The following is a 22,485-nucleotide window of genomic DNA, read 5'->3' on the forward strand; positions in this document are numbered from 1 at the left end:
ACTAGACAAAAGTAATCTGCCTGGTCGAAATATACCGTACTGGACCGTGGCGCAGAAGATTCGGGAGATGGTGCAGACGCAAAGGTCCGTCCACCTTTAGGTTGATCAGATCTGCAAACCACGGTCTTATCGGCCACTCTGGAGCTATGAGAATTTCCGGTCCTCTGTGAGTCTCTATGCGTCGTAGAATCTTTCCCACCAAGAGCCAAGGTGGAAACACGTAGAGGAGAATGTCGAGAGGCCACGGTAGAACCAGAGCATCCACTCCTTTCGACCCGTGCTCTATTCTGCGACTGAAGAAACGAGCCGCCTTGGCGTTTAGTCGAGTTGCCATCAAGTCTAGCCAGGGGATCCCCCAGCGGCACGTTATAAAAGTCTCATCGCTTCCTCTGACAATTCCCATTCTCCGGGGTCTATCCACTCCAGCTGAGAAAGTCTGCCTGAACATTGTCCATTCCCGCTAGATGAGACGCCGCTATGCGGGACAGATTCCGTTCCGCCCAGGCCATCAACTGGTCCACTTCAGAGGCTACCGGCTGACTCCTGGTGCCGCCCTGACGGTTTATGCAAGCCACAGTGGTTGCGTTGTCGAATAGAATCCGGACCGACTGGTGTTGGACAAGTGGTAGAAATTGGCGCAGCGCTAAACGAACCGCCCTGGTTTCCAAACGGTTTATGGACCACTGGCTTGTATAGGGGACCATTGGCCCTGAGTTGACTGAGACTGACAGACTGCGCCGCAACCTGTCAGGCTGGCATCTGTTGTGACTGCAATCCATTGGGGAGCTTCCAGGTCCCCACCCCGGAGCAAGTGATTCGGGACCAACCACCAATCCAGGCTGCCCTTGCCGGTTCCATCAATGGCAGGGGCAGATGGAACTCCTCCGACTTGGGGTCCCTTCAGGATAGTGCCCTCTGCAACGGTCGCATATGAGCAAAGGCCCACAGGACCAACTCCAGGGTAGATGCCATGGAACCAAGAACCTGTAAATAACCCCACACTGTGGGCAAAGGAAGGGCCAACAGATGTCGAACCTGAGTCATCAACTTCTCCATCCTCACCTGAGGTAGGTAAACCTTGCCCACCGCAGTGTCTAAGTGCGCTCCTAGAAATTCCAAAACTTGTGATGGGACCAAGTGGCTCTTTGCATAATTGACGACCCAGCCTAGGGAATGCAGGTGGTTCAAAACAGACCGTACTGCTACCTTGCAGAGATCCTCTGATTTCGCTCGAATGAGCCAGTCTAGGTAGGGATGAACTAAGATCCCCTCCCAACAAAGGCACGCCGCCATGACCACCATCATACCTTGGTGAAAACTCGTGGGGCCGTCACAAGTCCAAAGGGTAGGGCGCGGAACTGGTAATGCTCTCCCATCACCATGAACCGCAGAAACCTTTGATGGTGTTCTTGTATACCTATATGAAAGTAGGCTTCTATCCAAAGAAGCCAAAAACTCGCCCTTGTGGACGGCCGCAATGACCGATCTCAATGACTCCATCCAAAACCGTGGAATCCGCAACGCTCGGTTAACATTCTTCAAATCCAGTATCAGTCGGAAGGAGCCCTCCTTCTTGGGGACCACGAAGTAAATGGAGTAACGACCGGTCCGACGTTCGGCTGAAGGGACGGGGACAAATCGCTCCCAGCGCCTTCAACCGAGAGAGTTTGAAGAATCACTTGGTTTTCCCGAGACCTGCAGGGAGACACTAGAAAGAGATCCCGAAGCGGGTGAGCAAAATCCAAAGTGCAGCCATGATTTATAATATCTAGCACCCACTGGTCCGAGGTTATTTTGACCCACTCCTTGCGAAATAGGGAGAGCCGCCCCCCGATCTCCGGAACAGAGGAATTGGTTGGCGCCCCTTCATCGTGAAGGTTTATTAGGGGTGAAACTGTGAGAGGCACCGTTGTGCTGAGGCCGCCTGCCTCGAAAGGAACGCGCCCATGTCTATGACCTCATTGATGTTTGCCGGGGAGCAAAGGAAGCACCCCTTCCTGATCGGAAACTGCGCTGGCCTTGAAAACGGCCCCGAATCCACTTTAGGAATTCTAAGGAGATCCAAAGATTCCTGAGGCAGCGGTCAAAGCTTTTCCATGGCTCTGCTAACACGAAATGAGGCTTCAGGCGAATCCCATTCCCGAGAAACAATCTGAAAAAGCTTCGGGTGAAAAGGAAAGGTCTGAGGCGGGGCTCGAAGCCCTGATAAAACCGAATCCCCCGGAGAGGGATCCACCAGAGCTGATGGAGAAGGGATTTCAAGTTCTTGCAGCACTTGTGTTATCAAGGGGTCCAATTCCTCCTTGCAGAACAAACTGAGTACCTGTGGATCATCCCCCTCCACTGGAGCGGCACTGTCCACATCATCGCCCGTATCTAAAGTGGAGGAGCCCTGAGGTCCAGGATCCACAGGTACAGAGGGCATGGGGAGCTCCTGATCCGGGGCTGAGCGAGGAAGTCATGGCCGACCTTAGAAGTGGAACCGGAGGGGGAACTGTATGATCCAAGCCAGCCTCAGCCTCCATATATGCTTTATGAAGCAGCAGCACAAACTGTGATGAAAAAGGATGTTGCCTCTAAGGGCCCCCCCGGCAGTAAAATCGAGGGAGGAGCCGAATCTGGCTGTGAATCGCGGGGTCGCTGAGGGCTTAAGGACGGCGGGGAGAGAGGAGGGATATCATCTCCTTCCCAGGTCTTATCTGCATCAGCACCAGATGCAGGCAAGATGGCCGCCGCACCCATGCCGGGGTCAGACCTTTGACTCTTGGCTGCCGGAGCATGAGTGGGGCCGTGCGATCGCGAGGAAGAAAAGCTCCACCCCGAAATCTGCCTCCGCGAAGGCTCCTCACCCCCAGGAATACACCAGGAGCAGAGACCTTTGCGGGAGAGCCATGCAGACAGCTCACCACACGCCCCACATGATGAATCATGCAGCATGAAAGCGTGCGAAAAATTGTAGTCAGCAGCCGGGTGAACAATTTCACCCCCTCCGGAGGCCCGGGAGATCGCAGCAGGCTAGGGCTGAAAAAGGTCGGTGCTTAACTTCTGGTCACTTTTTTTTTTTGTCAGCTAGCTGCAGGGGAAATCAAACCTCCCTGAAGAAAAACAGCGATATCACCCACCAGAGGGATTGTACTTCTCTGGGCCAGAGGAATTATACTTCTCTGGGCTAATATAGACGGGGGAGAATGACCGGCCCACCGGGCAAGGTAATCGTCTCCAGGAATAAAGGCCTTAGGGCGATGCCCTACCTTGCCTGCCCCTAGAAAAATCCACCAGACATTCAAAGAGGTTTTTTTTTTTAAATACCAAGGTTGATCTAGTCAAGTGTCAGAAACCAAACCTGTCAGAAGGAATATGAATCTGTAAAAAATTTGACAAGGATCAGGACCAAAGGTTTTGCTCTCTTGCATCTGCTGGAGTCAGAGAGATACTGAAGGATCGAAGGTGGCACTCCGGTATATCTAGGGGGCGCTTTTCAGCTTTTCTGTGACTCCATCTGCTGGAGGGGAGGCATAACCCAGCAGTCTGGACTGATCCTGGTACGTACAGGGAACTGTACACGTATACCTCTCATCTCCTTCCTTTTTATTTATTTACCTAGAGAGGCCATAATGTTCCTTTAAACTGGGAAGGACTAACATGTTCATAAATGGAGAGGTGTGGCAGAAAAGACATGCAAGCTGAATGATGGGCAAATCCTGGGGGGTCAATCAGAAAGAGAGAACGTTTGCTAATTTTTACACTCTGCTCTTCCTCTGTCCTATAACAAGAATATACTAAAGAAAACAATGGAATTGGTTAATCCTGCCAAGCTCTATCAATACCCCAAAGCTGTAAACAAATGTCAGCCACTACAATCTCAAAATGCTTAAAGCACTGCAAGGTAGCACTAAAGTACAGAACACAAAACCTGGGCGGGCGAGATTTTTCTTTGTCAGACCCCAACCCTGATGTGTGTCTTTAAGCAATCAGGCCAAGAAGCATGCTTCCTAAAACCGTACAGATCCCTAGGGTGCGGGCAGGTAACTTGCGCAAGTCCCAGCTCCTCCCACATTACTGACAACCTGCACCCCAAAAACCCCTCTGCATTGAATATCCTCAGGACAGCTTATTCCTGGCTAATGGGCAAGATTGGCTATAAAGAGGTTTGTGCACTGAACCTTCCACTCTGGAGTTCTTCGCTGTTTCCGCTCTCAATAAATAAGAAGCCTGTAACTCTGTGAATGAGGTAAGATGTGTGCATTCCTGCCATTTTTGGATATTCCTTGCCTGTACCTTATACTGATTTCATAGTTTGTTTCTTTTGCAGTAATTCACTAGTCTGTTTTGAAAGTTATAAGCCCTCATTCCTGTGAATTAGGTAAGCTGTATATTTATTCCAGTGTCTTTAATCTTGTAAATGCTTTATATTCATAATTTAACTGCTATGCTTTATACCCAACAGATACGAGACCTCCCCGGTGCAGCGATGCGCGAAACACTGTTCCATGTCAGGGGACTGAAGACTCTTGGTTTACCTAGTGAATAGCATTTTCCTGGAATTATAAAAGTTGAACTTGCTTTATGCATACACAACAAAAATCTCTAAATTGCGAAATCCTTATGAAATGTTTTGTTCCTGGAAGTAGAAGTTATGTAGCACATCCCTCTGCCTGTGTAGTATAACACCACAGGGATTCCCAACCGTTGTATAATTTTCATGGGAATTAGCAAGCTTTCTGTTGCTTAAGATGGAACTAAAACTCCAAAAAAGAGACACACACTTTAAGAAACTAAGTTGAGCAGTTACTGAAGCTGCATGAACATGTTTGCTGCAGCCTTTATAGGTTGTAATATTTTGCACTAGACCAACAATCACAGGTCACAAAATGAGCTTTGAGAGCGCAGAGGTCCTTTTCCATCTGAAGAAAAGACCTGTGTCATCTCAAAATCTCAGGTAGGTGCAGCCAAGAGGTATTCTCCAGGGGCACTATGGCTACTTTGCCACATCCTCCATTGGATAGAATTATGAAGGAAGTGGGCAACACCAATGGTATCGCACTGGGATACTGTCAAGAAAACTGATGCGTCTGAAAAACTGGAGCCGATGACAGCAACATTTAGCAGCAATTTATGGTCCTAATCTACCCAGTTGGAACATTTAAGAGTTACTCAACTTGGTGGCTCAGCGTTTCCCTGTCCTCATTGGTTTTACTGGTTTGCCTTGTTGATTTGTTTATCAGTTACTTGTTCAATTCACCTTGACAGCTCTTCCTTCAATTCCAATTCTCGTGGTAATAAAAAATAAAATATATAGGAATGTAAGTTTTGCAGAAACACGCAAGAAAGCCTTCTCATGTGCGACACCAATGACGTGGAATTTGCTACTTCAACAGCTCAAACAGTACCAATTATTTGTGGGTTTTAGGGAAAAGATCTGTCATTTTTATTTCTGATCTGCTCTTATGGTGATGCTGTATTGAATTTGCGCTTTTTATGATGCTGCAAGTTGCCCAGATCTATTTAGGGCAGGGGCATTGCATAAATATTGGAAAATAAATTGCAAATCTCCCCTCTTCCGTCCTCTTCCCCAGCTTCAGGGCACGAATCCCAGTTAACTAATTATAGTGCATTTGTTGGAAGGAAAATGAGAGAGCTGGGTTCATGCACAAGTAAGTTCAGTGAACTGTCTTAGTCTCTGGCGTGTTACTGCTGCCAGAAGAACCTCCTGGATCAGGGGCCGACAGCACTTATCTAGTCCAAACGGGACCCTACAACGATCATAAAATTGTGTGTGTGTCAATGCATGTTTTGGAATTATGAGGTTTATGGATCTTTTCCTTTTTGATCCTAATTTTGGCATGTTATTGCATTTTGTACCTCCCACAGGATGCCTTCAGTAAATGAGTAGAAAGGTTATAAATGAAATGAAAAAGTTACAGAATCCCATTCCAACACTTTTCAATCCCCAAAGAGGAGCTATGTGTGGCCACTTACTATACTCACTGCATTCAGGCTTTTTTTATACGGACTCTTCTTAGGTTTCTCGGCTTCTTTCTTCTCCAGAGTTTCCCATTTTACTATGGTGGGGGGTTCCAGCAACACCTCTGCTGCTGGAAGCAAGGAAACTGGGTTAGTCTAGCAATCGGGCAGAGATTTCTGCAGAACGGCTAAGCCCTGGTGGCCGTATTATGGCATGGACAGACAACTAGATTCTAGGATCATGCAAGTGTAGGTAATGCATCTTCCCCTAGTGTACAGGCTACCTGTGAAGTTTCTGTAGAAACATTAAGAGCCTGATTCTGTGTCTATTGGAAGAGATCTTGAATGGAATTTAGAACTCACATCGATGCCAGAACAGCATCGCTATCAGCTTAAGTTACTCTTAACTTAAAACAATCATACCAAGTAAAGTTTTTAGCTCTTAGGAATATGTAATTTTATTTTTTTTGCATTTGCTTACTTGCCCAGAACCTAAAAGCAGCAGATAATCCTGGTGATGCACAGAGATCACAAAACTCAGAAGGAAGCATCTGAGATGAGACACAACACAGCTTGGGGGGGGGGGGGGGGGGGGGGGGAAGGACACACAAACTGTACAAAAAATATATTTTTGAAAGACACTGGACCCCAAACAGCTTCACATAAGATCATAAAAATTTGTGGAGACTGGGTCAGACAAGGTCTAAAGGTGTTATTTTGAAAGGTGGTTTTTCTAAAGTTTGTAGAACGTGAGAGCTAGAATTGGACAAACTTTCAGGGTGGTATGGAGTTATGCTACGAACTCAAAGGACTACTTTAGGCCATAGCTTCTCAAACCTGTCCTGAGAACCCCACAGCCAGTCAGGTTTCCAGGATATCCACAATGAATATGCATGGGGGAAATTTGCATAGACCAGATTTCCATTGTATGCAAATCTCTCTCATTCATTGTGGATGTCCTGAAAACCCTGTGGGGTCCCCAGAACATGTTTGGGAAGCCCTGCCTTAGGGGAAGATACATTTACAGGTAAAAAATAACAGGGCACAGCTCTGCTTAGCTCCTCCTGTCCTTGAATGATATAAAAACATTCAGACCTGGTGGCCACCAAAAGGGAAAACAGTGTACCGCACTGCCACTGTCCCGTGACTCCCATCATGCCTCTATACTTACCACTCTCACACTTTATGGGCACACATCCCATTCTGCGCCTCAGATTATGCATTCTGTCCTCTGGGTCTTCGCCTGGCTCTGTTTTGATATTGATTGCCTGTGCAATAAAACTATGATTACCATTTATCAAACTAAATAAAATGCTTAGTTTGATTCCAAACAAGTTGATTAGAACACAGGGTGTTAATATCCCAGAAACACTCAGCCATGTAAAACTTGCAGAAATGTAGCATGCATATTGTCAGACCAGATACCATCACTGCAAAGTAAAATTCAACCTAACCTATAGTTCAGAACTTATGACCCATCAACAACCCTCCTCTTGATATATTCAACAAACTGGGAAAGGGGAGTACATAGGAGGATCCCAATGCGCTCTGATCTACTGCTCCAGACTGCAACTGGATGGACAGAAACAGTGTCTCCTTTATGCATAGTAATGGAATAAAGAAAAATTGGTTCTTACCTGCTAATTTTAATTCCTGAAGTACCACAGATCAGTCCAAACTCCTGGGTTTATGCTTCCCTTCCAGCAGATGGAGACAGAGAAAGTTTTACTGACACTGCCATATAACCTAGTGTGCCACCTGCAGTCCCTCAGTATTGACCAGAACCAAAGCCAAGATAGCAGAACAAATGAATCAATCCCCCCCTGAACAAGCAGTGAGCAGAGGAAAACTAGAACAGAAACTCATTCCCATTAAAAACCATAAAGGACCAAAGAAAACCTGTGCCAATCTTCAGATTAAGTACCATAACAGATAGAGCAGACTCTTCAAAAACTCCCTACCTCAACTGGGCGGGATGCTGGACTGATCGTGGTACTCCAGGAACGAAAATTAGCAGGTAAGAACCAATTTTCCTCTCTCTGTACGTAGTACTCAGATCAGTCCAGACTCCTGGGATGTATCAAAGCTTCCCTAAACAGGGTGGGACCATGAGAGTCCCGCTCGAAGTACACTCTCACCAAAGCCCATGGCTTCTGGGGCCTGGACGCCCAAATGATAATGCCTGGAGAAACTGTGCAAAGACTTCCAAGTAGCCGCCCTGCAAATCTCCTGTGGCGACACTTGCTGACATTCAGCCCAGAATGCCACCTGGGAATGAGTAGAATAAGCCCTCAGGCAATGGACGCCCCTGACAGATATATCCGGAGCCAATAGCCTCCTTCAACCACCACGCAATCATGGCTTTTGATGCCTTATGCCCTTTCTTTGCACCGCTCCACAATACAAAAAGGTGATCCGACAACCGGAAGCTGTTAGTCACCTTAAGATAACACAACAATGCGCCTTGACATCTCTCTCACAAGGTAAAATCCCTTCTATTTTGAAATGTGCAGTGGTACGACCCATTCTAAAAATGCTGACCCTCAAACACTAGAAAATTATAGGCCTATATCCAATTTACCATTTATTACGAAGATCTTGGAGAAGGTTGTTCAAATTCAACTTTCAGACCATCTTGATGAAAATAACCATCAAATACCATCAAACCCTCAAATACCATCAAATACCTCAAAAACCCTCAAATACCAAAAAAACCATCAAATACCAAAAAAACCATCAAACCCTTACAAATGGTTCAAAACGCCGCTGCCAGAATACTTACAAACTCTAATAAAAGAGATCACATCACTCCAATCCTTCGTAACCTACATTGGCTTCCTATTAACCACAATTATTCACAAAGCAACATACAATCTTGCTCTGATCATGTTAAGCACCCAACTCCAACCTCATACTTCATCCAGACCAATTAGAAGCGCATACAAAGGCACATTGCAAGCCCCACAGGTAAAATCATCACTGAGCAAAAGAGCACTATCTTCAGGAGGCCCCCACCAATGGAATGCGCTCCCCCCAGATCTAAGACTAGAACCAAGTCATCAGGAGTTCAAAAAAAAGCTAAAAACATGGCTTTTCCATCAAGCCTTCCCAGACATCTAATGCTACCTAATCAAGTCTTTTAACCCAAATCATGGGTTATCTCACTGTTTTTCCTATTACGATTTTTTTTCAACTGTACCTTAATTTTTGAGCTCTTTCATCTTTTGTATTTATACTGTACTCACACTCCATTTACTCTATCTCTTTTATATTTATTTTCTATATAATATTTATTACTATATTACTATGTTTAATTGGTTATCTATTCTATTTGTTCCAGCATTACTGTTAGTTCTATTGTTACCTGTTTTATTGTTCAACTGTTCTATGTAAAGCCCACTACTCTTTTTGGGCATTTAAAAGTTGTATGTAAACCGGATTGATTTGTAGTTCCTACAAGAACTTCGGTCTATAAAAATTAAAAAATAAATAAATAAATAAATAACATTTTATTTCCATCACAATTTGGTTTTCGTAAACACTATAGTACAGAATCGTTACTACTTGCCTTGTCTGACACGGTACTTAGAGGATTTGACTTTGGCTAATCCTACTTACTCGTTTAACTTGACTTAGCAGCATTTGGTACAGTCAATCACCAGATCCTTATATAGCAATTAAGAGAGAGGCTTAGCTAATACTACCCTACAATGGTTTAAATCTTTTCTCAAAGATCAAACATTTCTAGCGAAAGTAGGCAATGTCACCTCAGAAAAAAATCTCTTAATTCAGGCGTACCACAGGGGTCTTCGTTATCTGCAGGAGCGGACTGGCCTATAGGGGATCAGGCATTCCTCAGTGGGCCGGTTGCTCTGGTCACGCCCCTGGTTATCTGCTACTCTTTTTTAACATTTTTTTTTTTTTTTTTTTTTAACATTTATTTGTTACCGGTGTCATCTATTAGCATTACTTATATGCAGATGACATCCAATTCCTGGTCCCAATAAAAGACACCCTAGACAATTCAATAAAACTAGTTGAAGTATATATTTCTACAATAAAAACTGTACTAGTTCACAAGAAACTTTTTCTCAATCTAGATAAAACAGAAATGATTCTGCTAAACAGAAAGTCCAAGCCTATAAAGTTATCATTAAATATAACACAGGATAAAATTGAACTTTCAGCACATGGAAGGGACTTAGGATTCATATTAGATAATGAACTACATATGAAAAAACACATTAGTAATAAAGTCAAAGAGGGATATAACAAACTCATGTTAAAACATTTAAAACCATTGCTTCATAAAGAACATTTTCAGACAATCCTTCAAGTCCTTTTATTTTCAAATCTCGATTATGGTAATGCATTGCTACTTGGCCTCCCAATGACCTCTGCAACTTTTAGAAAAAATGCTACTGCAAGGTTATTAACTGGGAAGAAGACAATCGACCATATAAACGCCAATTCTTTACATTGGCTACCCATTAAACAAAGAATAGAATTTAAAGTCTTATGCTGTTTACAGAAGTCTTTAAATAATGAAAAAAATAGAGTGGCTTAATACCATAATTCATCTTTACACACCCCATAGCAGTTTGAGATGATCGAATCAAGGATTGCTCGTAGTGCCCTCTATACGTACAGCACATCTCAGTGAAATTACAGTTAGAGCCATATCCACTGCAGGCCCAAAACTGTGGAATTGTGAATGCAAGGAGATTTATTAATTTTCCAAAAACAATTAAAAACTTGGTTGTTTGAGAAGGCATTCAAAGAGGTTATGGTGAGCAGATAATATTTCTAAGCAGCTAACACATGGATATCCTTCTGTGATTTCTTAGTCTTACTTCACTGTTTATATCATTTTTATCCTATATTTTTATTTTATTAGTATTTCCTTATTAGTTTTATTGTATTGTTTTAAGTTATTTAATACTTAATCATTTTATTATATTGTTTAAGCCATTTGATATCTATGATTTAACCTGTCTTATGATTATTTATTTGGTCTTAAAAATGTTTTTTTAACATTGTAAACTGTTACGATTATAAGTTATAATATAAAAGTCTCTAAATAAATCCAAAAGCCGTAACTCCCTTGGCATGAGGCACTGTAGCCTCCAAGTTCAGGAAAGCCGGGAGCTCCACCAACTGAATTACGTGAAAAGACGAAACCACCTTCAGGAGAAAAGGTGAAACAGTCCTCAAGGAAATCCCTGAATCCAAAATGTTCAAGAAAGGCTCTCTACATGACAAGGCTTAAAGCTCCGAGATCCGTCTGGAGGAACAAGTCGCCATCAAGAAAACCACCTTCAACGTCAGATCCTTTATGGTGGTCCTTTTGAGAGGCTCAAACTGTGCTGCACACTTGCCTTTCAAAACCATGTTAAGGCTCCAGGAGGAACACAACTTCTGAACCGGAGGTCGCAAATGCTTCGCTCCACGGAGAAAATGCACAACATCCAGGTGTGCAGACAGTGATGCTCCATGCACCTTGTCCCAGAGACATCCCAAGGTTGCCATTTGCACTTTGAGGGAATTGAAGGGCAAAACCTTCACCAAACCTCTTTCCAAGGAAGTAAGAATATTCGCCACGGAGGCTGGCATAGACCACCAACTTAAATTGATCTCTCAATGAAATCATTCTTACTTGTGGAAAGTTCAAAATCCTTAGATTCGACTTTCTTTGCATATTTTCCAGATTTTCAAGTTTCCTAAAATTCTCCAAATCCGATTTCACCCGTTTTAATTGTACTTCTTGTATCTCTTTAGTTTTAATTTCCATTTCTTGGATTTTTACTTCATGCCTTACTACCATAGGTTCAATTTTTTCAATACTTTCCTGATTCTTCATTAGGGTCTGAGTTAACACCGAAATCGCTTTCTCTAGCGTTACCAACGCACTCCAGACAGTTTCTAATGTTATTTCTGGTGGTTTAACCAATTTTAGAATGTGGCTTGTGCCTACCTTAGTTCCTCGACAAACCTCTGAAATTTTCTCAATTTCGTTGGTCGAGTCCCCATCCCCCGTCAGATTGAAGCCGGCAGCACTCTGCTCACTATTCTCCCGTCTCTCACTCCTGCCCCTTGCGTACCACAGCGATGACTGAGCGGAGAATTTCCATGCGAAAACGAGGAACTGAGAGCCCCATTGACTTTTTTCAAATCTAGAATTGGACGAAAAGTCCTCTCTTTCTTTGGAACCACGAAGTAAATGGAGTAAAGACCTGTCCCTCGTTCTTCCACAGGCACAGAGATAATGGCTCCAAGCATCTGCAGGCGGTCGAGAGTCTGCTGTACTATCCGCCTCTTTTCCAACCGGTCCCAAAGCAGACAAGCAAATTCTAAAGCGTAACCCTGCTCTATCACCCACTGGTCCAAAGTGATTTTGGCCCACTCCTTGTAAAACAGAGTCAGCCTACGCCTTATAAGCAGGACGGAGGAGTGGGCCAGCCTCGCTTCATTGTGCTGACTTGGCTCCAGAACCATCCTGGCTAAAGCCATTTTGATTGGGCTGTTGTCCTCAAAAGGACTGATTCCAGGACTGCTGCCTCCACGAGGCTGGTCTCTGAAAACCTGAAGATTACCTCCCTGTACGAAATCACCTGTTCCTTTGGAAACACACACGCCCAGAAGGGGAATTCCTCACCACTCTAGGTTTATCCTCAGGCAACTTGTGAGCCTTATTGCTCCCGAGATACTTTATCAGTTGCTCCAAATCTTCTCCAAAAAGCAGTTTCCTTTTAAACAGTAGCACTCCTAATTGAAACTTTAACAAGACATCGTAACCACAGCAGTCTCCTTGCTGAGACAGCCGACGCCATGGTCCTAGAAGATGTCCTGAGGAGGTCATACAGCGCACCTGCACCATAGGTACCACAGCTTCCAGCCACTCAGCCTGCTTCACCTTCTGAGAGGACATGGATCTAACGGACTGCAGCTGTTGGACCCAATGCAGTCCCACTCAAAGCAGGAAACTGCTGCAAACTGCAGCCCGAATGCCTAGCGCTGACACCTCAAAGATTTTCTTCAGATGGACCTCAAGCCTCCTGACTTGAAAAGTTTTCAAAGCTGCCACCCCAGCTACCAGAATAGTCTTCTTAGTTACAGCCAAAAAGGAGGCATCCATCTTCAGAAACCTTAAAAGCTCCAGATTGTCCTCAAGCAAAGGATATAAAATGTATCCATCACCCGGCCCACCTTCAGGCTAGCCTGCGGAATATCCCAATTCTGGACCACCAACTGCCTAACGGACTTGTGAAAAGGAAAGGCCTTCGCTGGGCCCTGTAAGCCAGCCATAAGCAAGTCCACATCCTCCTGATCGGACTATTTCTCATTCCTCCAAAACATGGGGAATCAGGAGCCCCAGCTCTTTCCTATGGAATAGCTGTACCAACTACAGATCACCATCATCCACAGGCAGGCCTTCCTCCTTGTCCTCTCCAGAATCCTGCCCCCCCCCCCCCCAGGGAAGGATCCATCCAAGAAGATGTAGAGACAACCGAGACACCGCCATCAGAGCCCTCTGAAAAATCATCTCCTGCAGTGCATGCTTGGGCCCCTGCCGTCCCACGGATTTCCGGGCCACATAAACCTTGTGCATTAAAAGCACAAAGTCCATAGAAAAGGAGGCAGAATTCAGATTCCTCTCCCAGGTGGTCCTCTGCCTGCCCCCCCCCCCCCGAGCCTGTACGGGGCTCCAATCGGCCGGGGATAATAATGGAGGGAAATCCCCCTCCCTTCAAGCAGCTTCAGTACGAGCAGCAAATGTGGCCAAGACGACCGCCGTTCCCGCACGGATGGGAAACTGATCCGGGGCTTCCCTTGTTGCCTGAACAAGCACTGCCGACTCACGCTTACATGCCTGAACCGCCCTCTCCTTCTGGGAGGCAGCGGCCGCTCTGCATAAGTCATACGCACGAATCTCCACAGCCGACACTTCGAGCCGCACAGCTTGCTCACCAAACAGGAAAAATGGTAAGGAGAGGGGCCCGGGGCAGAGCCTCCAAACGCTGAGCTCTGCTCGGTGTAAACCGCCCACACCCAACAAAAGGCAGAGCCTCTCACCGGCAAGCCCTTAGAACTCTTTTTTTTTTCAAACTTTAAAAAAGCCAAGAAACAAAGAAAGGAAGGCAAGAGGCACTTTCCTATTCTGGAGATGGGAAGCAGGCTCCTTCAATCCTCCTGGGGCAGAGGGAGTGGATCCACCAGCTTTCCGCCTCCGGCTACTTAGGGCCGAATAACTAAAGGTCCCCAACCCCCTGCTCCTCCACCTCAAGACCAGGAGGGATAGCCCCATCAGGAGCTGCCAACCTCCTGGCAGTAATCACTGAATGTATCCTTTTAGGGGTTTTTTTAATTAAGTCGAGACCGCAGGTATGCATACCTACCATATGCCGGAGAAGAGAAATACTAAAGGGACTACAGGAGTTTCACTAAACTTTCTCTGTGGCCATAAACCCAGGAGTCTGGACTGATCTGGGTACATACAGTGAAATCTTTTTGAAGTAGTTCATGAGAATTTAAAATCCCATGGTGTACTTGCTTTCTTCAGATGGTACCAGAAAGCTCCTTCTTCCACTTCAGCATCAGAGCCCTGACAGGAAGGGCTAAACCACGTGGTTCAATGTCAAGCATTGTTTGCACTAGTGGTCAAAGTATCCATAAAACATTTCTGACGTTTCACTAGCAATCTTCTCCCTTTAGGACATTCATTGGTTTCTTTGGCAGCTTTCAGGCATCCAAGGGGCTGCTGAGAACCTCTGGCTCTCCAATTTAAACTGCAATTATGGGGGGATTTTTGGATTGCACCAAGCAAAGTCATGATATTTCAGGATTCAAGTCTAACAAAAATAACTTGCACCACTAGAAAGTTGAGTTTAATTTCTCTAATGATGCAGGTATAGGTGTGGGAGATAAATGAGCCTAAAGAGATCATCCAGTTGGTATATGATCCTACCTCTGTGGGCTTTATTACCCCTCTCCTGCAACCTTTGCATTCTGTGCAGAAGAAGAAAAAGATACATATGTATCCCCAACCCATCTCAGACAGGCAGGCAGCCCCAGACCTGCTTCTCTATTCTTGCACCAGGTTTGGGACCTACCTCAGCTCTCATGCGTTTGGCTCGCCTCGCAGGAGTGCAGGTTTCAGAGAGCTGAACAGACTGCCGCTGAGGAATATCATGAGGCTTATACTCTTTATCCTTCAAGTCATTTGTGAGATTAGGCTTCTGCAGACACTACAAGACAAAATCCACAATACCACATGGTTTATTTTAGCTCTTTTGATCAGCAATGGCTCCTCATTATATTCATAAAATAATCTATCACCAAATGGAACAGAGCTGAAGAGTCCCTGGATAGGAAACTGGTATCAGCAGCACTTGGGCAAACAATTTTACTCAAGTAAATGCAGTCTTAGTAAGCAGCATTCATGTATAAGCATCTAAAAATAGGATTTTGAAAGCGCACTCACCTCACCTAAGATGAGTGCACTCTCTCAGCTCCAGTGGGCCTGGGAGCGGGGGAGATACAGGAGGGGGTCACTTCCTGGTTCTGAGATTGCCACTGCCATGAGGTATAGAGAAGGAAAAGGGGTGGAGCCCTGCAAGTGGATCTGAAGTGGCTCAATTCAAATCATGCCCCTCCACATGCATGGTCTTGTCCCCATTTCCCCTCACCAAACTTAGAAGCAGAGATCAGGCAAATCAACATCGCCTTTTCAGCACTTTCCCCAACACCTATTGTAGAACAATGGTTCATAAAATGATTCAGGAGCAATGGAGAAGTTACTTACCTGATAATTTAGTTTTCCTTAGTGTAGACAGATGGACTCAGGACCAAAGGGTATTGTGCTCTTCTGCTAGCAGATGGGACATGGAGTCAGATTTCAAAACTGATGTCACTCTAGATATACCCCTGCAGTAACCTCAGCTCTTCAGTATGTTCTTCGAAAAGCCATTGAGGATATATCTTTGCTTAAATAACTTTATTAAACTTGAGTAAAACTTGAACTGGTTCAACTAATTTCCAAACTGGAGACTGCCAGTGCACTCAACCAATTAACGCAGACACCGGACAAACTGTGGGCATCGAACTAGGGGTAGGCCGCAGCTTACCCGTATTTGCTTAGTTTCGAGGTTTGTCATCGGAGGTTTTCCTTTTCCAGGGCAGCCGTGGGCGGGATGCTGAGTTCATCTGTCTACATTAAGGAAAATGAAATTATCAGGTAAGTAATTTCTCCATTTCCTAGCATGTAGCCAGATGGACTCAAGACTAATGGGATGTACAAAAGCTACTCCCGGACAGGGCGGGAGGCTGCCCGTGGCCCACTTAATACTGCCCTTGTGAAGGCTGCGTCTTCCCAGGCCTGAACATCCAGGCGGTAGAACCTGGAGAAGGTGTGATGGAGGACCATGTCGCCACCCGACAGATCTCGCCGGGAGCCAGCAGCTTGGTTTCTGCCCAAGAGACTGCCTGAGCCCTTGTAGAATGAGCCTTATCCTGTAGAGGGTAAGGGCTTTCCTGCCTCTATGTAGGCTGTCTTGATTACTTCTTTGATTTAGCGGGCTATGGTCGCCCATGAGGCCGCTTCTTCTTGTTTCTTCCCGCTGTGAAGAACGAACAAGTGATCCGTTTTGCGCACCGGTTCCGATCTTTCCAGGTATCGCACCAGGAGTCTGCCGACATTCAGGTGGCGAAGAAGGCGCGAGTCTTCGAGTCCTTATGTTCATCCGGAGCTGGTAGAGATGGTTTGGTCCAAGTGAAACTCTGATACCACTTTCAGAAGGAAGGAAGGGACAGTGCGCAGTTATATGGTTCCAGGTGTGAACCTAAGGAACGGTTCCCGCCAGGATAGAGCCTGTAGTTCGGAGATGCGACGAGCTGAACATATTGCCACCAGGAATGCAGTCTTCAATGTTAAGAGGCGTAGTGACAGACCACGTGTTGGTCTGAAGGAAGCCCCAGCTAGGAAGTCTAATACTAGATTGAGATTCCATAGAGACACCGGCCACTTTAGGGGTGGTCGGAGTTGTTTAACCCCTTTCAGGAAGCAGGACATGTCCGGATAGGTTGCAGTCTGATACCGTCCACTTCTGCTCTGAAGCAGGTCAGTGTGGCTACTTGGACCTTGAGGGAGTTGTGTGACAACCCCTTCTTCATACCGTCCTGTAGGAACTCCAGAATCATGAGAATATTGGCTGTCCGCGGGAGAATCCCGTGGTCCTCACACCAGGCTTTGAAAACTCTCCAGATCTGTATGTATGACAGGGATGTGGAGAACTTGCGCGCTTGGAGCAGGGTGTCAATCACGACCTTTGAGTAACTGCGCTTCTTCAGGCGAGTTCTCTCAAGGGCCAGACCGTAAGAGAATCTAGATGGATCTTCGTGGAGAATCGGGCCCTGCCAGATGTGGTCCCCTGTGTGGAGGTAGGCACAGAGGGTTCCCCGCAAGGAGTCTTTGCATGTCTGTATACCATGATAGTCTTGGTCAATCCGGAGCCACTAGTAGAACTAGTCCCCTGTGATGTTCTATCTTGCAGATGACCCTGCCCAGTAGTGGCCATGGGGGAAAGGCGTACAGTAAGTCTTCCTCTGGTCAAGTCTGGATGAGAGCGATTTCTTGGAATTGTGGCTCTCGTCTGCGGCTGAAGAACCTGGGGACTTGGGCAATGAGAAGGGTGGCCAGTAGGTCCATGGCTGGGAGGCCCCAGCAATTTACTATCAGTTGGAATGCTGTGGTCAACAGCATCCATTCCCCCCAGTCCAGGCTCTCTCTGCTGAGGAAGTCTGCTGAAACGTTGTCTTTTCCTGCGATGTGAGAGGCAGAGATCCCTTGAAGGTTTATCTCCGCCCATGCCATGAGAGGGTCTATCTCCAGAGTCACCTGCTGGCTCTTTGTTCCTCCCTGGCGGTTGATGTAAGCAACCATTGTCGCGTTGTCAGACATTACTCGAATTGCTTTGCCTCTGAGTCTGGCTGAATTGCAGGCACGCTAGTCTGACTGCTCGAGCTTCCAGGCAGTTTATGTTCCATTCCGCCTCTTCTTTGTTCCATTGTCCCTGGGCCGTCAGTTCCTGACAGTGGGCTCCCCACCCTAACAGGTTCGCATCCGTGGTGAGCAAGATCCAGCTCAGTGGGGATAGGCTTACTCCTCTGCTTAGGTGGTCTTCCTGTAGCCACCACTGGAGCTGAGAACGTACCTCTGCAGGTAGTTGGAGGCAAATTGAGTAGTCCTGGGACAGTGGGTTCCACCATGACAGTAAGGAGCACTGGAGCGGTCACCAGAGTCGACAATTTCCAGTAGCTGTTAATGTTCATGCCAACATAACCAAGAACGAGACAAAAAATGCATGCCATAAAGAAGTTCTGCATCTCACCCAATATGCAAAACAAAGTATGGAAAATAGTTTTCCACATTTAGCCACCAACTCATCAATTAGAGATCTCTTATACAACAGAGTAATGGCCCTTGCACAGTTACCAATGGGGAAAGACCACCATCACTACATCTGGTCTCATTTTCAGTAACAGCTATGCTTCTTCCCAATTCGAATCACAGGGGAAGGGCTAGGACAGAACTAACCCTTTGGATTTTAACACCAGCTTAATAAAATGAAAGACTGAAAAGCAGCTTAGGACAAGGAACTGGTTAGCCTGGTCCCTAAAGAGAAAAGGGAGGTGGTGGATGACAAATGAGTCATGAACAATGCAGGGGAGTCTTTACTCTCAACTTTCTGCTGAATTCTCTTCATTTGTTCAAGGTCTGTAAAATCAGAAGAAAAACAAATTCCATGCTCCCCCCCCCCCTACTGATCAGCAGGGGCCCTACTGGTGGCAGCAGCAGCCTTGGCAAGGCCCCTTCCCTGCCCTGAGTTCCAGCAATCTGCTCCCATCAGGCACGATGCCACAAATTTGTCGTCTATGTGACCCGGCACAAAGGAATTTTTCTATAAAAGTTAAGCCCTTGCATATTAGAAGCCGAAGACACAATATACTTCAAATCAACAAACGACCATCACATGATGTGGTACACGTCCAAGTCACTGGCTGCAAACAGCTGGACGTGTACAATATTATATGATGGTCATTTCTAAATTTGAAGTTTCTAATATACAAGGGCTTACATTTTATTGCCTGATTGCCCACCCCTGTTTGAGGATCTTATTGGCTCCAATACTGACAAAGGCATTTTTTTCCAGACTTATCCAACAGGGCGGGAAATTTGCTTTGTCTCTTTTGAAGACGACAAACTTTGCAGCGTCTTTCAAAAAATCACCATGCAGCATTGATAAAAACTTATGTAGGATTGCAGCATAGCATTCTGATAACTGTGCCTCTCGACAAGGTCCAGGGTCTTAGGCTTAGCACCCAGCTGTACCAAGTCATGGCTCTTAGCCCTTTAGTTTGGGATTGTCTATTCTCGTAGCTGCCTAGATGCAATATTTTCTCTCTCTTTTCCACCTGGACTACATTGTGTGGCGTTTCCCACATCCTAGAGAGGGTAGACAGGGCTCTGCCACCAACCTTTCAACCATCAAGATATTTCGGGAGATCAAGAAAAGATGCACTGCTCTCTTTCAACCTATCAAAAAAGAAGGCCTCTGAACAAAACCTGCAAAGGAAAATGTCCTGAAGTGGAGAACATACTTCCTTTTGATGCAGAGGGGGCTCAGAAGGAAAATTATCCAGGCAGCAAGTTCCTTCAATACTAATCACCTACAGAGCACTGTTTGGAGTTCCAGGAATCCTCAGACTCCAATGCTTCTAAATAGTGAGCAGCTGACTATAGAGCTTCCAATCTGTACCAACTCCGAAGCAGGTGACACTGATGGGCCCAACCTTGGGTCAGATCCTCCTAGAACAGAGGCTGGGGGAGAAACGAGCTCAGCTTTCTAGGGCTGTCTCACTACTTTTAAATCTTCATGCAGCTTGCTTTAGTAATGGCTCAGGGAACCAAGACATCTACTGGCAGCTTGCTCACCATAGCCTTTGGGGATCAATAGATATTAAACACCAACACTCCAGGATAGTAGCACCCTGAAGCAGATTTCACACCCATCAACGTCATGCTCCTTCCCAAAGGAGATGTAGCACACCTTTTGATGGTTGGTGATGGGACAATTTCACACACAGCTGGGACACAATTTGAAGCTGCTGGCCTGCTTCTCAGTCAGAAAAGGTTCCATCCAGAACTAAGAGCCTGCATTCCAGGGCACACACATCTACGCCAGAGTGTGAATCCAAAAAAAACAAACAAAACCACACCCCCAATCTCCTTCAGAGTCCTCATGATGTGGCGTTAACTGAGCAAGGACAGGAAAGCAGGGGAAATGCATGCAGGCACAGCGATCTTATAAGCTCTCTTTCTTCTTTTCAAAAAGACCACAAAGTTAAGAAGAGAGGAAAAGCTCTCTCCAAAGAAAAAAAAAAATCCCACAACCAAAGCAAGCCCGATATCCATTTCATACTGAAAGTGAATTAGGGGTGGAGGTGATCAATTCAGCAGACCGCTGAAAATTAAAAACTTATTGAAGAGTCAAAATCTGACTAGGAAACTAAGAAGAAATATATATTTTTTGGCTGCAGCCAGAAAGCAAAAGCAAATGTTAAATAAGCTACAGAGCCCAATGGAAATATATTCAGCCGGGCTACATGGTCACAACACAGGTAAGTCCTACACATGCACAGCAAGCTCTAGGAAAGTTGATACACTTGGCCACGCGACCCACGCGACCCCTAAAACCAGCCTGTTGCCAGAAAATGCTCACAGACCTAAGGGCTGGAAATCCAAAGAGCTACTCAACTGAAAACTGACAAATTATGCGAACCCAAGGTGATTTCAAAGAAATGCAGGTAGCAATGAGAGAAAAATGCCAATACATTTCAAGGGCCTGCCTGTAAAATGTCAAAGCAGTTCCAGTATAGTCCAGGTTTCTGTTTCTGTTTAAGTACATAGAAACCTGAGGTAATGCAGAGGGCCTTTCATGAAACCCGAAATCTATCCAGGGTACAAAAAAACAAAACGCCTGGAGAATTTCATAGCTGGGGAAGCCAGGTTTTGGCCTTATACTAAAGGGGTAATATTCAGTTACTTGCTGAATTGCAAAGTTATCCAGATAAATGTAGCCAACTAACTTTGGAGGGATATTCAGTAGTGCAGCCACACAAGTGAATAGAGCTGGCTGTCTTAAAGATAGCCAGATAGTTATTTGGCTAACTCTGCCCCAGAATGCACCATTTTCTGGTTACATTTTAGATGGATAACGAGTTAGCCATCTATAATTTAGTCAGATAAGCGTCCAAAACATTCAACAGTCGGCATTCAGCTAAATGCTTCTGAATATTGTCTCAGGTATTGCTGCTTAGTTAGAAATTGTAATCTTAGTCATTTGTGAGATCTAACAAATCATTCTGTCTCTCAAGCCCAGCAAAATGTCTACATTCTACAACTGCAGGCTTGGGAAGAGTCCTGGGGTACCAAAAAGAGAAATATATAAAAAGTTGCAGTGATGGGAGTTACACTACCTTTCTGGATTGATGGGTAGTGGATGGGCTGGTAGATGAACTTGTCTATATGACGACAATACAGCGGCAAACAGATTCAAACAGCACCCACTAAATAAGTATATGATACCAGCTCTTAAGAAAATAGTTATATAGATATTATAATTTGGATCATCCACCTGTTTTGAAGCGGTTTCTTTTTGGTTTTTTGGAACATTGCTTGGGCTTCTCTTTGTATTGGGCATATGACCATGAATGCGAGTCAATAAAAAATACTTATCTTTGCAGAAAGGAACTACTCCATATTAACTAAAAGGCATGATCCAGATTTATTTTGCAGCAGAGCCCTCACTGCAAAGGCACGCTTTCTTCAAAGACTAGTATTAAGAAGAAGATGAGGAAGGCCAGAGGACATGCTAAGAATGGCAGCTTCCCCTTTGGGCAGCCTCTGCTCCAGCCTGCACAGGAAGCCACATCACCTCAATTTTCAACAAAGCACCGGAAGCATCTGGGGAAACTATCGTTATGGAGAAGATCAAGTCTGGGTACAATATACTAAGCCCCAGAATCACATCAAACAGCTGCAGAAAAAAGGGGTTAATACAAAGTGGTTCCAAGAAAACAAAACAGAAGAGAAACCTGGGACCACAACAACAGGAACAGTCTGAATAGGGGTCCAAAGAAACCATGAAGGAGACCTACCTTTTCCAGGGCTGCATGATCCATTAAACACATCAGTTTGGGACAAGTGTCAGGTGCCTAATTTGAAAGAGAGCTTGGAAAGTTACTTAACAAAACTAGTGTGACCTCTAGAGCAGAGGTCACAGGTCTGTTCCTTCTAAAATTACAACATTTGAATTTGCATTTTATTGGCTGCATGTCTGATTCAGTATACAGCTCTCTGCTGCCTTACCCTGGTTCTATCACAAGGCCTTCGTCATTCTGTGGCATGAGACAGTAAAAACACACCAGGCTGCAGCCTCACTCCTCTGTCACGGTCAGGCACCA

At 45.3% G+C, this 22,485-nt stretch overlaps 1 protein-coding gene across 6 annotated transcripts in view; it reads right to left on the minus strand.

The window, feature by feature from the left end:
* Window positions 1-22,485, minus strand: part of KDM5B (lysine demethylase 5B) — a 164,030-nt gene that overhangs the window by 108,937 nt on the left and 32,608 nt on the right. For 3 of the 6 annotated variants that reach the window (XM_029573274.1, XM_029573269.1, XM_029573275.1), the window contains exons 5-8: window positions 22,180-22,236; window positions 15,075-15,209; window positions 7,136-7,232; window positions 5,980-6,095 (exon numbers count right to left, since the gene is read on the minus strand). In XM_029573274.1, the coding sequence (XP_029429134.1) occupies window positions 5,980-6,095; window positions 7,136-7,232; window positions 15,075-15,209; window positions 22,180-22,236 (405 nt within the window). The remainder of the gene's footprint in view (window positions 1-5,979; window positions 6,096-7,135; window positions 7,233-15,074; window positions 15,210-22,179; window positions 22,237-22,485) is intronic. The other 3 variants (XM_029573272.1, XM_029573270.1, XM_029573271.1) reach the window with 3 other exon arrangements.

The sequence above is a fragment of the Rhinatrema bivittatum genome, chromosome 12 (genome assembly GCF_901001135.1).
Source record: "Rhinatrema bivittatum chromosome 12, aRhiBiv1.1, whole genome shotgun sequence".
Classification (NCBI taxonomy): Eukaryota; Metazoa; Chordata; class Amphibia; order Gymnophiona; family Rhinatrematidae; genus Rhinatrema; species Rhinatrema bivittatum.